Source organism: Callospermophilus lateralis, chromosome 1 (assembly GCF_048772815.1).
Source record: "Callospermophilus lateralis isolate mCalLat2 chromosome 1, mCalLat2.hap1, whole genome shotgun sequence".
Classification (NCBI taxonomy): Eukaryota; Metazoa; Chordata; class Mammalia; order Rodentia; family Sciuridae; genus Callospermophilus; species Callospermophilus lateralis.
Window position 1 is genome coordinate 32,399,574 of NC_135305.1, and position 15,365 is coordinate 32,414,938.

General features: G+C 38.5%; 1 protein-coding gene across 1 annotated transcript in view; it reads right to left on the minus strand.

Moving 5' to 3' along the window:
- Positions 1-8,367: 8,367 nt before the first annotated feature.
- Pon2 (paraoxonase 2) overlaps positions 8,368-15,365 on the minus strand; it is a 29,747-nt gene continuing 22,749 nt past the window's right edge. Inside the window, exons 6-9 of the mRNA XM_076833859.2 lie at positions 13,230-13,430; positions 10,423-10,504; positions 9,602-9,730; positions 8,368-8,988 (exon numbers count right to left, since the gene is read on the minus strand). Of these exons, the coding sequence (XP_076689974.1) occupies positions 8,830-8,988; positions 9,602-9,730; positions 10,423-10,504; positions 13,230-13,430 (571 nt within the window). The 3' untranslated portion in view covers positions 8,368-8,829. The remainder of the gene's footprint in view (positions 8,989-9,601; positions 9,731-10,422; positions 10,505-13,229; positions 13,431-15,365) is intronic.

Here is a 15,365-nt window from a genome sequence, read left to right on the forward strand (position 1 = left end):
ACGAGCAGAGTTCAAGGACACCTTTATTCGCGGGGGTTCAAGAAACTCTTGCTCGGGTTCCGAAGCCACCCTTCCGCGCGCTGTTCCTTCCCCCATCTCCACTCCAGGTTTAACTTGCAGAGAGGGTGACAGGATCGGCCTGTTCAGGATCAGACATTTCAGGATCAGCCAGTTCAGGGTTGTGGTTCTCTTGGCAGCTTCCGCAAGAACGCACCGGTTCCTGGACAGATGCACTGAGTTTGCTCCTAAAATCCTTGGAATTTAACCTCGGTTCTGGACTGCAGGGGGCTGAAGGAGCCGGGGAGGGTGGGAAGCTAAACTTCATAGCCCAAAACTTGGGGTTTCTGGCAGGCAAGACCTGAGATGAGATGAGCAGAATATCTCTGGAGACACTGAGGAGGAGAGAAAATAACTCGAAGCCAAGATCTTCATCTCGTTCTTCTCCGAGATTTGGGGCATAGGACCTTGCCTTCCAATGTCCATAAACGACATCAGAGAGCTGAACGTCAGGGGTGTCCAGTTCCAGGACTTGGACTGTGAATAACAGTATCCGTCTCCAACGTTGGTGGGATAAAGAAAAGTCAGGAGAAGAGGAGGAAAAGAAATAGGAAACCAGAAGATGAGAATGGAAAAAAAAAAAAAGTTTTCTCAGGAGACTTTCAAATTTTTCCTTGACCCTTGTTTCTAGGATTTCAGTTACTTCCAGGTGAGGAATACACTTTCCCCTTTTCTAAAGATGACTGAGTTGGAGGAAAATGGCTGAAGAAGGGAAAGACATGGAGTTGGGCAAAGTGTCATTTTCTGGTGTGATCTTATTTTCGTTTATCAACAAAAAGAAAAGTAGTTCTGTTGCATTCAAGTGAGTAAAAACAAAACAAAACAAAACAAAACAACATTGTTTTGAAAGATCAAGATTGTCTAGACCTAAAGATATTAAGAAGGAATAAGATGGTCCTTGATCTGTGATACATAGGTATAATATAAATACATAAGATGAATAATGAAGCCTTTCACTTATGCAGCACTTAATTATGTGCTGAGCGTGTGCTTATAACCTTATTTATGTTAACTTTTCAATTCTCAGAATAACCTCTTAGTTACATAACATTACCCCTTATTTTACACATGAGAAAACTAACACACAGAGTGGTTGTGAGATTTGCCTTAGGTCACACAGCAGTTTAAGTGGCTGAGTCTGACAGTCTAGCTCCAAAATCTGTGCAGCCTCCACAATGTTGCATCTATTAAAGCTGTGGAAGAAGGGGGATGCTAAAAGCACATTAACATCTGGAGTTGTAAAAATAAGACTATTCTCTTTAAGATGAGTTATTTACTTATTTAATATTTTTTATATTTCTGGGGATCAAAGCCAGGTTCTCAGGCTAGGCATACGCCGTACCACTGACCTACACCCTCAGCCCTAAGATTGATAATTCTAAGAATGCAAGCATAGGAGGGACTGGATGTTATTTCCATGGTGACTTGGGAGAAGGAGGGCTTACAGAGCTGAGAACCCAAGGGGTGTGATACAGGTTTGAGTGTCAGGCTTCCTGGATTTGGACCAGCTTTGGTTAGGCACTTAGCTTTTTAAAGTTTCAGATTCACCTTCTGTAAAAGGGCATCAGCTTTGTAGGTGGCTTAAAATCAAGGGTGATAATAAATATAAAGTGCTCAGCACCGTGCTTGACACATTATAGAATTCCACCAAGATCAGCCCGGGTGAAGTCTGAACCACCTTGAGGTTGGGGGCTTCTGTGGGAAGAGACCCTGCCCATTGACCACTGGATCCTTCAGTGCTTTCCACGAAACTTTGTGCTTAAAAAATTGTTTCAATCAATATGACTGGATGGTTGGATCGGAGGAGATGGATGGAGAAACCTGGGAGAAAGAAAAGTTGGAAGAACAAACACAAGTAGATGATGAAATTGTGATAATCGGACCATGAGGTCAGCGTTTTTGCCTGCCTCATCACATAGCTCCTTGTCAACCTCACTATATAAGGAAGAAAACAAGGCTCAGAGAGGTTAACTCATAACTCTCTGGCGGATCCATAGTTATGAACACAAAGTCTCCATGTGGATTCAGGTCAAGTGACTCCAGAGTTCAAGTTCCTTATCTCTGTGTTTGCCACTCGGTCGCCTGGCATGAAGAATGGGGTAAGGAAAGAGGCATATTCTTAGACAATTGATTGAGGATGCCTGGTTGTTTTAAATTTCTTCACTTTAAGCAGAGAAGTGTGTGTGTGTGTGTGTGTGTGTGTGTGTGTGTGTGTGTGTTTACATTAACTTTAAACCTTAGAAGTAGTTAGTAATTATTTGAATATCATAACTAATAATTCAGATCATCAGCATGGTAAATTAGCATTACAAACTTCTAAACTTTGGGGCCACCTTCTAAATCTGTGCCTGGAGAGTTCTCATTAGCACATGAGATAGAAATAATTATTCATTGTGAAGCCAGTTCTATTTCAACTAAGTGGATTGCCAAACATACAGCATTAGGCAGCTCCAGCTCTGCCCTGAAGAAGAATGAGGGTGAGGACGGCAACGTCCCAGGGGGTCCTGGATCTAGAACACTATGTGCTATGTCCACATGACTAACCCAAGAAGACTTTGCTTTCTGACCTAAGGTGAGTGAATTCTCCATGTAGGTCTCTGTCTTGGACTGAATCTTTTTGTGGAGTATATGTGGAAATACCTAAAATGATCGAGCTGAGACTTCACTGAGTTTGCAGAACAGATGGTATGATGTTTTCCATGCCTCCTTGGTAGTAATCATTTGTGGTAACAGATTTGACTGGAACGTTGTGTTTGTTGGACTGTTCCACCTGGCAGTGAGATTATGGGAAAAGAACCTGTAGTCTCCTCCATCTCTAATCCCTGAGACAGCTGTTTGTCAGCAAGCAAAGAGACCCTGGCAATAGGCCAGATGGGCTTGGATGAAAGGCCAGAGTCCATCAGTGAGGTGAAAGGGGTTTACTGTTATTGAATGAGTAGGACAAGTGAATTCTAAAGTCCTAAATTCAAGTTCTGGTTTCATTTGAAACTGGCTCCTCAAATTTTAGAAATTAGCTATTGATTCTGGACCTTTTCCCCCCTCATTGTGTAGAGTTGGACATTGTACAATAAGTGGCAAAACATGACAGTCCACTTACTCCTATACCATTGATAGCAAAACACCATTCAAGGGAATGCCGAAGGCAATATGGTATAATTCTTCTGTATAAAGAGTATGGGGGACTGAGATTGTGGCTCAGTGGTAAAGCACTTGCCTACCATGTGCAAGGCACTGGGTTTGATTCTTAGCACCACATAGAAAGAAATAAAAAATAAAGTTCCATCAACAGCTAAAAAAAATTTAGGGCTGGAGATGTGGCTCAAGCGGTAGTGCACTCGCCTGGTATGTGTGCGGCCCGGGTTCGATCCTCAGCACCACATACAAACAAAGATGTTGTGTCCGCTGAAAAACTAAAAAATAAAATTAAAAAAAATTCTCTCTCTCTCTCTTAAAAAAATACTCTTTAAAAAAATTTTAAAAAGAATATGGGCATTATATATTATATATCTGTGTGCATACACATAAAAACAATCTGGACACAAACAGAAAAGTAGTGACTTTAAGAGCAAAAGGTTGGGGTGACAGAGAGTGGGAGGTCAGTGAGTGTGAAAGAAGCCTTTGCTTTATTGTATGAACTTTTGTTTAAACCATTTATCTTGATCACAAAATGTAGTAATTTTTTTCTTAAATATTGTTCATATCCGTGATTCTTGCCCAGAAAAAGAAGTAGTGAAGGAGGAAGAGAGCTGTAAATCACAAGAGAATGTGAGTATCTCTTCATAATGTTATCCTTTAAAAAATGAATATAGATTTTAGACTATTAGGAAATGTCCAGAGGCCAGAGAGACAGATGTTTAAAAGCTGGGTATGGACAACTACATGCCTTGATATGTGTCTGGTACTGCTTTGGGGAGAAAAAGCTGGAAGATTACAGATTTCTATTATTTCAAGAATATGATATGCTTGAATTTAAATAAAATCCTCATTTCCACTTTGAGGATGCATCTAATAGTGAAGCCAAGCCAGAACAATGTCTGACACATTGTTCACTTAACTTCCTGCAAACCACCATGATCAGCGCCCACTTGGGACTTCAGATGCAGCTTGAAATCTGCTGGGAGTCACTGTGCTGAGTGTATTTAGTAGCAAGGGGCATCAGGGTCCAAGCAGTCGCATGTTTCACTGTCTAAGGGACAAATGAATTGGGGTCACACTTTGCCAGGAAGGACCTTTTCAGTTGAACTCCATTTTAACTGTTCAAAGGATCCTTCACCAATAGTCTACAGCCCCTCTATGACTCTGTAGTTTGGATCACACCTCCAGGTACAGCCACATATTGCACTATTTGATCTAACAGGGACTTATTTGACTGTATGACTCTAAGTAGGGTTAGTTAGAAGAAAATGTGGTAAGGCCCACAGGAGGCATGTGTGTATGGGGGCCGTGGTGGTGGTGGGGGGAATCTGCAAGCACTGGGACACTGGGGAACAGCAATGACATCAATCCAGTGTGGCTAAAGGTTCTCTAACCTCAGCAGGCCTAATGGTCACTGGTGTGCTTGCTGACACACATATTGCTGGGTCCTGCACCCAGTTTCTAATTTGTTAGGTTTGGGGTAGGACTTGAGAATTGACATCTCTGATAAGTTCACAGATGCTGCTAACTGCTGATTCCAGGGCCACACGGGACGTAAAGGACCTGGGGAAGAAAGCTGAGAAGTCAGTCTGGAGAGGTAGGCAGGACTTTGTAGGCCAAGCTCAGGAGCTTGAATTATGCTCTAGGGAGCACTGGGCAAACCATTGAAATCACATGGCCCAGTAGTAGTTTTAGGAACCTCACACCACAGGGGTGAGAATGGATTGAGGAGAGGTGAAGGGCTTGCCTGTCCCGGAGCCTGAAGATAGTTGGAGGCCTTAGTCTGTGTGGGTAGGTGGTGGTAGCTGGAGAAGCTATGAGGATTATTTCCTATTGTAGGAATTATTGTAGGATTATTTCCTATTGTAGAATTGTATGAATTTGAGAAGTGTTTAGGTGGTAATATTGGCAATTTGTAGGATGTGGGCAGGGAGGTGGTAAGGAAGAGGAAGAAATGAAAGAATGTATGAAAGCTGGAAGGATCCTGTAAAGAGGGCTGTCTTCATGGATGTAGAGACCGTAGAGTAGAAGGGTCATGGACAAAACAGGGAGTCCATTTAAAGCTGTGCCTTCCATTTGATGCTCTAAGAGAAATCTTGTAGTTTTCTTCAAAGTGGAGTGCAGAAGTCATGTTGCCATGAGCATTACTTTCAGGCTCAAAATGAAATTTATGTAATGAGTTTATTTATCATTATCACTAGTCTAGGACTCATTATCATTAGTCTACAACCCACCTAGGAATGTTTTGTTATCTAACAAGGCCCATTTTTCTGGCTGTAGAGTATACCAACCACTGAAGTTTTGCAAGAGTTTATTCTCAGGGCCGCCAAACATGGAGGTGAGAGAATCTTGAATCTACCTCCCCAAGGATCTAGTTTGGGAATATTTATGGGATAAAAAATCAGGGTGAAAATTGATCAGAAGTGAAATAATCAGTTGTCTGCACACGTTATCCATCCTCATGATTTTTTGTGGAATGCATGTTCAGATAATGGCGGCCTTAGCATGATCCTAGGACAGAGACTTTGGCTGTCTGATGATAAAAGAGCTAGTGGTTTCAACAAAAGTAGCCTTCAAGTCCCTGAAAAAGTTATCTAGGCAACCATTATCAGGATCCACTCAGTAGAGGTCTGGTCTACAGCAAAGTTCTTGGGAGATTGGTAGTATATTATTCACCTGTGTGACCTATAAAATTAGTGATGTTTAAAGTCAGCTAAAAGCTAGTAACTAAAATCAAGGGATGCTAGAGGCTTTATTTAGTTTTCTTCTTGATTTCAGTCTGAGTAATCTCTCACACTCAATGCTTTGAAAGTTTAAAAACTTGTGCAGAGCTTTCAGACCCTAATAAGAGTGAGATGCTGAGGGTGCAGCTCAGTGGCAGAGCACTTGTCTAGATGCATGAGGCCCTTGGTTGATCCCCAGCACTGCCAAACACACACACACACACACACACACACACACACACAATTTTTTTTTAAAAAAAAGACCAAAAAAACCCCAAAACAACATTTAAAAACCCCAACGACAACCAAAGAATTATGTAACTGATAGTTTGCAGTTATCAATGGAAAAACAGTTCCACCCTTTATGTGTAAAGAACTCTTCGATATTTATAAGATAAAGGTCAACATCCTTTAAAGGGGAAAAAAATGCCCACTGAAAAATAAATACCAATCTATATATGTATTGAAAGCGTGTTTAAACTCACTTTAATAAGAGAATGAAAACTAAAACACATTGGAAGAAAACTGAAAAGCAGGAGCAAAGGCTAAGAGAGTGCTACTGGCATCTTTGCCTGCCCCCACCCCCTCCCCGCCATCCAGGATCTCTTCATGGAAAGCTGATGAGTAAGTAAGGAAAAGTATTAAATAGCCAAGGGATGGTGGCAGTGGGTGGTGTGGTGATGGGTCCCAGTACTTCTCCTTTGCTTTGCTGGATTGACATTCACCAGCCTGCATAGGCTGTGGCTCCAAAGGAGGATTCACACTGAACAAATAGAAATCTACAGGAAGGATCATCCTTAGATTAGTTGTCATGTAGGATTAAGCCATGCACAAAATGGAAAAAAAATCCACTTGTAATTTATATTTAGTTTTCTTTTCTCCTTGTATTAAGTATTTATATTCACATGTGATTATTATAAAATAGCTGGGGACTTTGTAAGAACTAAAAGGATATTGTTATTTAAAAGGATCATGAATTTAAAAGAATTAAAACACACACACACACATGCACACACTCTCATAAGACCTACATAAACTTAGTGGTCCCATATCCCAATTGTAGTTTCAGTTATTTTAAATGACAGCCTCTTAATGACCAAATTGTTCACCTCAGTATATGATCACAAAAGAATCATTATAATAAATGTACATCAAACTTAATAGTTTGATAAAAGAGAATCTTTCATGGTCCATGGAGGCCAAAAATCAGAATTTTTTTTTTTTTTGTATTTCAAGATAAACAATACATGTACTTACTAACTTATATTTACTTTTGCCCAAATTTTCCATAAATAAAATAGAAAACAAGTTTATTTTATGCCCACTGTATTCTGGTACATTTTATAAATGTGGCTCTTTAGATATTGATTTTCTCCTTAAAAAATCCCAAAATATGTTAATTCTTAGTTTTGGATTTCCAGGTGAACAATATTTAATCTTGCTTTATTCCTCTGTGACAAACATTTTTTTTTTCACATGGATAATGGAAACTGCAAAAAATAGTCATTATTTTACTGTAAATAGATCCAAGTCATTATCAATAGACATTCAAACACTAAATAAAAACTGTCCAAATGGACAGAGGTCAAGTTTAAGAATATTTTTGCCATTTACATTTGAAAGCTATCAGATGAAACAGAACTCGAACTGATATTTTAAAAAAAGAAAAACCAACTATAGATGTCAGGAAAGGAGAAAATATGAAATACTCATTGGTTCTAAGGCAGTACTTTATGTGGCTGATAAGGGTCTAGGCTCTGGCATCAGAAATAGATTGATATCTACCCCTTGTTGGGTGTGCAACCTTGAACCTCTGCAAAATGTTAACTATGATATAATATCAATACCTATTCCCGAGGCTGCAATTAGGATTAAATGAAATAATGAACATAACCTTTTCAGTGCATTCTTGGGCACAATGTAATTAACTCACAAATATCTTAATGATCATGATGAAGATGGGAAGAAAGTAGGAAAAGTATGCTGATGGGTTACAATGTAAAGAAACACCTGAAATTCTCTCTCCAGGGCTTGAAACAGTTTTACAGAAGGGAGAGTGAGTGGGTAAAATCTTCCCCTGGTGATTTAGGCACCTAGCTCTGCTGCCTACCTGAGTGCATCTCTCCTGGCTTCCAACACATTCTGTTCCATGAGCAGGTGAGATGACCTGACAGCTCCAACTTTTTATCTCCCCTTTGAATCCAAGCTGGGCTCCCATTTAGGAGGAGAATAGATACGAGAGTTCCTAAGAATTGAGAATTCGAATTGCAGTATTTAGTTGATTTCGTTGTTGTTGATTTATTTTTTTCAAATAAAGAGTCCCTTGATATTCAGCTCTCATGAGAGAAACTGATATGGCCATGCCTGCCTATCCCAAGGAAACCCCATAGGAAGGCTGCTTTCCCACCCCCCACCCCCAGAGCAGGCATTGAGAATTAAACACAGAGAGAACTTGGATTTCAGTTAGTCTTTAATATAATTCCAAGTCTTTAACAGTAAACAAAGATGTTAAGTATAAAAACTCAAAACACATTATCAATCAGTAGTTCTGAACACTCACAGTGGTCACAATGTGGGAACTGAGGTCACTTACATTTTAAGGAAATAACACACTGTTTCAGTGGACTCACTTTCTGCAGATGGAAGGCAAAGGCGAGGCTTATTGTGCAAAGTGTTTTCACTTTATGGAAAAGCAGCTTTCTTCTTTCTTTCTTGGCATTTAAAAGAACTGTTCATTTTCCTTTTAGGTTAAAAGTGCTATAAGAACTGAAGAGGCCTCTCCTTACTGAACTAAACTATATATGTCACACACATTTATGGGTCAACATTGCTGGTTAAATTCCCTCAGAATTAGTAATTCATAAAAAATTAATAATTAGGAGAAGTTGTCATTCTTGCACACCAAAAATATGATTTAGAGTTCACAGTACAAAGCTCTATGGTACAAAGTGCCTATAAGCAGCTTCCCATCATGTACTGCAGCCACAGAACTTCCCTGGAGGACAGATCCGTTGTTGGCATAAACTGTAGTGACCAGAGGCTTCTCGGATAGAATGTTCTGGATGCGGAGAACCTACTCAGAAAATACAAAGTATTAATAGAGCCACCACATTTGTATATCACTCAACCACCAACAATTCCTGTCTTCCACAGTGACTAAGAGGATATGCTGTTGAAAACAGCAGTTACCAATCTTTTTAATGTTTAAATTACTTTCTCAAACCTTCAAAGAAAGTACTTTTAAAAACCATCCAGTTATGCCATGCCAACACTGGATTTAGTGTTATTATTGCAATTCAAGATTAAGAGAAATACGTTCACACTAATGTGCCTACTTTCACACTACTTCACTGTGAAAAAAAATCATGTCATGCGGTGAACTGACAATAAATGGGATATTTAAAAAATTTACAGTATACCGAACAAGAAGGACACATGTCTTTATAAAAATGCCTTTTGATGAATTTCCACCATAATTTAATACATCAAAAGATTACCCTTCTTAAAGCATTTGAACAATGCAACATTCTGCCAATTATTGGCTTAAAGCAATTACAAAACCACCACACAAGTTTATTGGATTATTGGTTTAAGAGAACTAACAAATCATCCCTGTGACAGTTCATTGGAGTATTAGTTCTAAAGGACTTGAATAATGAGGGTTGAAAAACTCAAACTATAAACACCTCTGATGAGGGAGGATTGTTGGGGTCATACACAAAGAGTTTCTGGCCATTAGGATGACAGCCTATCCAGATGTCCCCCGAAGAAGGATCAATAGATACATTATCCACCAGTGTGTCCAACTGGAGTACCTAACAAGTGAAGAAATGTCAGTATCTAAATGACATGAGCAACTTAATTAAATAATTCAGAGCTAAACTTTCCTGCTTCTATGCATGTGAGGAAATTATACACATCTTCCCACGAAACACCAATATTTCTTAAAATAAATTTAATAAATTGGTTTGGAACCACTTTTCATCTTCTCTGAAATTAAGAGAGTTAGGACGATGCTCAATCTCTCAAAAAAATGAACTCCTTTTCCTTTAAAAGATGCACGATGATCAGTTAGCTCAAGGAACTCAAAGCAAGAGAGGAAATTCTTAATCAACTTAAAATATGTGTTGCAGAGCAGGAAGAAAATAATAATGGTGTGGAACCCAATTTCTACCTTCATTTATTATTGAAAGAACTGACACCGTGCATAAATCTTCATTTGAGAATTCATCTATTAGTCTTTTCAATTGTGAAAATTCTTATTGGAATTCATCAAATGCCATCAATACTTTATAGAACAAGCCCTAAATCTGATGCAAACATCACTCTCAACCGCCTGCTGCATGTAATCAGAGTTGGTCTTTGTGATCGCTGGGAACATGAGATTTCTCTCATAGGGAGGTAATATCTAAAAACACAGAACTGTTACACTAGCATCCATTTGTTCTAAGTGTGGTATTGGTATAATAGATGAATTCTTACTTTATACATAAAAATAAATATTTACCTTTATTTGAGTTAAGTTCATATTAGGGTGTTTTTCCAAAACATGAATTTCATGTGCCAACATGTCAGCAACATAGAGATACCTTAGTGGAAAGGACATACTGGTTAGGGCTTCCTGCCAATAGATAGCTTCATTAATACAGTATAAAAGAATAAGTCTTAATAACCTGCCATGGAGTTAATCAATGATAAGCCCTTGAGGAATACTTCATAAAGGTCAATTTTTATTTAAAAAGTAAAGCTTTCAAAACTAATTCAGTGGTGCTACAACAATCATGGAATTATTAAATTATTTCTCAAAAGATTTGTAAGGAAAAATAACATAGGACATCAATTTGAATAGAAAGCCCACGATATTTCCCACTGAAATGACAATATAACAGATGTTTGGTTTCCTAAGAAAACCTTCTACATTCCACAATGTAATTTGACATTTTTAACTATCACATAAAAATATATGGTACAGAATACATTTTATTAATGCTATTTACTACTACTTATTAACAGTTAATAAAATATCAGTGCATGGAGGACTTGAAGAGTAAGAGATAAGTATCAATTCAGAACAATCGCTCTACACCTGTGGAGTGTGAATTAATGAGCCACTCTGAATAATTTCATTGCCTGAACTGGTTGTACCGTGGCTACTGTTGCTTTGAGGAATCATTACTGGAACTCTGCGGTGGCAGATTCAAACATGAAGTAGACACAGCTTTTCTCCCCAGATGTTTGGAATGTGTTGGGAGGATCAGACTGGTTTGTACCTATGAAATACCTAAGTTTCTATTTCATGTCTAGAAACTGAAAAAAAAAAAAAAAATTCTAATTCCTGAGAAGACAAAAAGACTCACAAAGGATGGGGCACCCACATGAAGCACACAGAAGCAGAGGTTAGATCTGACTCACCTTCTACCCAAAGAAAACACATGTGCCAAAGAACAGGGGCAGACGCGAGGAAGGGTTGTTTGTCAAAAATGAGTTTGTTGTCTAAAACATGGAAAGTATGAAAATAACAGAAAAAGGCAGGGTGGGGCAAGTCATTTAAAGAAAATCCAACCCTTTCCTGCCTTGATTTGATGAACAATTGGATTCCACGGGAGTTTTCGAACAACCAAGTGGCATAATAACAAATGGTGAGCACAGTTCAACAATTACAGAGCATTTGCTCTGCTCACGGCGCTGTGCCTCCGTGTGAGGAGTCAGAGAGGAAGACAGAGCTCCCATTGTGGGAGCCCTTAAAGGGTAATGAACCATAGAGAGACAAAATAGGCAAGAGTGCAAAAGATGGAAGGAGGCTGGAAACTACTTGGAACAAAGTCTTCCTAGGCAGAGAGGATGAAAACTGAGCCAGGCAAGCAGCTGGGAAAGGAGGGGGAGTGGGGGGGAGGGGCATGGGTGGAACCAAGGTGAGTTGCTCATTGGATGGACAGGAATGGTGAAGGGGGAAGGAGTCGGAACTGAATTATTCTCCTCCTCCTCCTTCTTCTTTTTATTATTATTATTACTCTTTAGCCTGAGTGTCTGGAAAGTTTGACTGTTGTAATAGAAATATGAGTGTTGGAGAGAAAACCAGATTTGCTGGAGAGGTTGAATCAGGTCAGTTAGAGACAATTTAAATTAAATGATTCTACATTGCTTTTCAGTAAATAACAAGAAAGGAGAAATTGCATTGCAAAAATAAGGACATTTGTTGTCAAGGAATGCCAGATTTATTTCCGGTTGTATTTGTGGTAGTTTAAATTGCTCAGTGTGCTAAGGCAGTAGCAGAGAAAGCTGGTAAAGGATTTAATATCCTTTCTTGTAGATTGTTGTTGTGCACACAAAAAGAGTGAGAGAATTTCAGGAAGTAATTTGGCAATATTTATTACAGTTCATGTTTTATTACAGTTAACTGAGCAACTAGTTCTATTTCTAGGGGCTCAATCTATAGAAATACTTGTACAAATATACAAAGAGATAGGACTCATACTGCCATTTACCCAATGTCTTAGTTGGGATTTGAATGCAGGTCTGTATGAGTCCAAAATCTGCAAGTTTAATCATTATGCTTTAATGCTCTCTTAGGGAGTTTTCCCCTTAAAAATATCTGGATAAGTTTCAGTGGTAAATGAGAAATACAGAGTGGTCTTTATGCAGAAAAATAATATTAATTAACATGTTCATCAACAGACAATTGGTTGAATTAGTTTAGGATCATCCTTATAATGGCAAAATATATAGTCAATAAAAGAAAGATATATTTGTTTGAAAGGAAAGATCTACCTGATATTTAATATGCATACATAATAAGATCCCATTTTATCAAAATTTACATTTATAAAAATTATTATTGTTACTATTACTATTTTGGCACCAGTGAAAAAACGTTAAGTTACATCTCCAGACCGTTTTAGTTTTTATTTTGAGACAGGGTCTCAAGTTGTGTAAGGCCTTGCTAAATTGCTGAGACTGGCCTTGAACTTTTGATCCTCTTGCCTCTTGCCTCAGCCTCCCGAACTGCTGGGATTATAGGCGTGTACCACCACACCTGGCTATAAAATTAAATTTGACAATGATATATGCCAAAGTTTATATATTGCATGTATATACATAACCTATTAGCATAAATACATATAATTATGTATTATATGTAAATATGTCATATATTATGCAGACATGAGATTATATAAAAATATCGAGGAAGTTATTTTCAAACTGGGGAAAAAACAAAACAAAAAGCAAACTAAAAACAACAACAACAAGGAAACCAAAGACTTTGGCTAGCCTTATGACTTAGGAGAAATTAAGATATTCTGTAAGGGGCCATACTTTTTATCAGGGGAAATATTGATCCCATTTGCTGAATCAAATCCATCTGCTACCACTTTAACTTCATTTGGACTGTAGTAAACAACATTTGCCCAGTGTAAGTTCACATATGTTTCCAAATACTTCAAGAAAGGATCAGAGAAGTAGTGGTCATTGGTGGCATAGAAATGTCTTGGTCCGATAGCTACGATATTATTTACACTGAAAGAGAAAAATAACATGTGAGAGAAAACAATAGTTTATTGTTGTCCATTAATTAGATACCCATAAGGTTTATACAACATGTGCTTTAAATTTTTGATAAGAGGTTTTCTAGGAAAAGATGAGCTAAATTCAGTGGCTACAGTCATATGTAATATACTATATTATCATCAGCAAGAGAACAGTTTTGGACAGTAGCAGGTAATCTGAAGATAGGTCATTTAGCAATTATGACAGAATCATTATTAAAGAACTTGGCACCATCGGGGTGTTTTTGATGCAAGCAATGTAGGGTTTAACAATTACACGTAAAGATAGAACTATCCAGAGTACAGAGCTGGAGAGGGTGTGATTGACTGGTGAGCTGGTTAGGCCGTCAGTAACATTTACCTAGCCCCGTTTACTCAGTTGCTGGATCTTCCTGATGGCCCATGCTTAGTTATTAGTCAAACTAAGGTTGACTGTTCAATTTCTACCTGCCTCACAAAGTCGACATGCTGAGAATGAACAGGCACTCAATAAACACTTGCAGAGAGATGGATGATGAAATTGCCATAGTACAATGCTTCAGGTGAGAGATTGATATGCTAAAAACAATTACATTTTAAAACCAGTTAGGCAAAGGTGTTATTAAATTTAAATTCCAATTACCCTATGCAAAAATTTCTGAAAGAGCTGCTTTCTTCTTTGTCAAATGAAAAATACAGAGCTACAGGGAAGGTTGGTCTCCTTCTTTCTGAAAGAGCCCTATAATACAGAGGCTGCCTGAATAGTATTTATGCTCCTATTTATTATAAAGTGCATCTTGGGGAAAAAAATGATGGAAAGTTACATGCTTATGCCCTAGATAAGGAAGTAGAAATTAAAAATATCCATCAAATTTAAACTAAAAACAGTAGGTGAATGCAAGCTGAGCTGGGAGGATATACATGGTTCTCTTTTAGCCACCTTATCTGCCAGCATTATGTTCTTGACGTGGTAGTGACCCACTTCCAAATTGAATGCTTCCAATTCTATGGGGCCATTAGCCCACAGCTGCCAACTAACCACGTGAGATCACTTTGTAGAAAAGCCACATACAAAGCATACAAGCCCTGTATAAAACAAGCTATTCTCCCTTGGCAGGACAAGTGTTTGGGTGCTGAGTCATCTAAGATGAGGGCAACAGCAGGAAAAAATGGTAGGATGTGTCTTTAATATCAAGATGTGCCTGAAGAGTATCGCCCTGTAACCTAGCCTTTTGTCATTCTCAAGGAAATCCTCCAGAACACTGATTATTGTAAATAGAGCCCTCAACCTTCGTATGCTACGTTCTCCATGATCTATAAGGAAACTATAACACAGGTGTGTGTGTGAGCGAGTGTGTGTGTGTGTGTGTGTGTGTTTAGTGGGTGTGTATACAGGTGAAGTAGCCCTTATCCAAAATACTTGGAACCAGAAATGTTTCTCATTTTTAAAAAATTTGGAGTATTTGCATATATATAATGAGATATTTGGGTGATGGATCCAGGTCTAGACATGAAATTTTTTTGAGGTGGGTACCAGAGACTGAACTTACGGGCACTAGACCACTGAGCCACATCCCCAGCCCTATTTGTGTCTATTTAGAGACAGGGTCTCACTGAGTTGCTTAGTGCCTCACTTTTGCTGAGGCTGGCTTTGAACACGTGATCTTCCTGTCTCAGCCTCTGGAGCCACTAGGATTACAGACTTGTGCCACCAGCCTGGCAAAAATGAAATTCTTTTATGTTTTATATGCATCTTACACATATAGCTAGGAGATAATTTGATACAATATTTTTAAGACTTGTGCATGAAACAAGTTTCATATTTAGATGATACACCTGACTCATGTCCAAGTTTCATGTTGAACTTTTACTTGTGGCATCAAATTAGGACTCAAAAAGTTTTGGATAATGGAACATTTTGGATTTC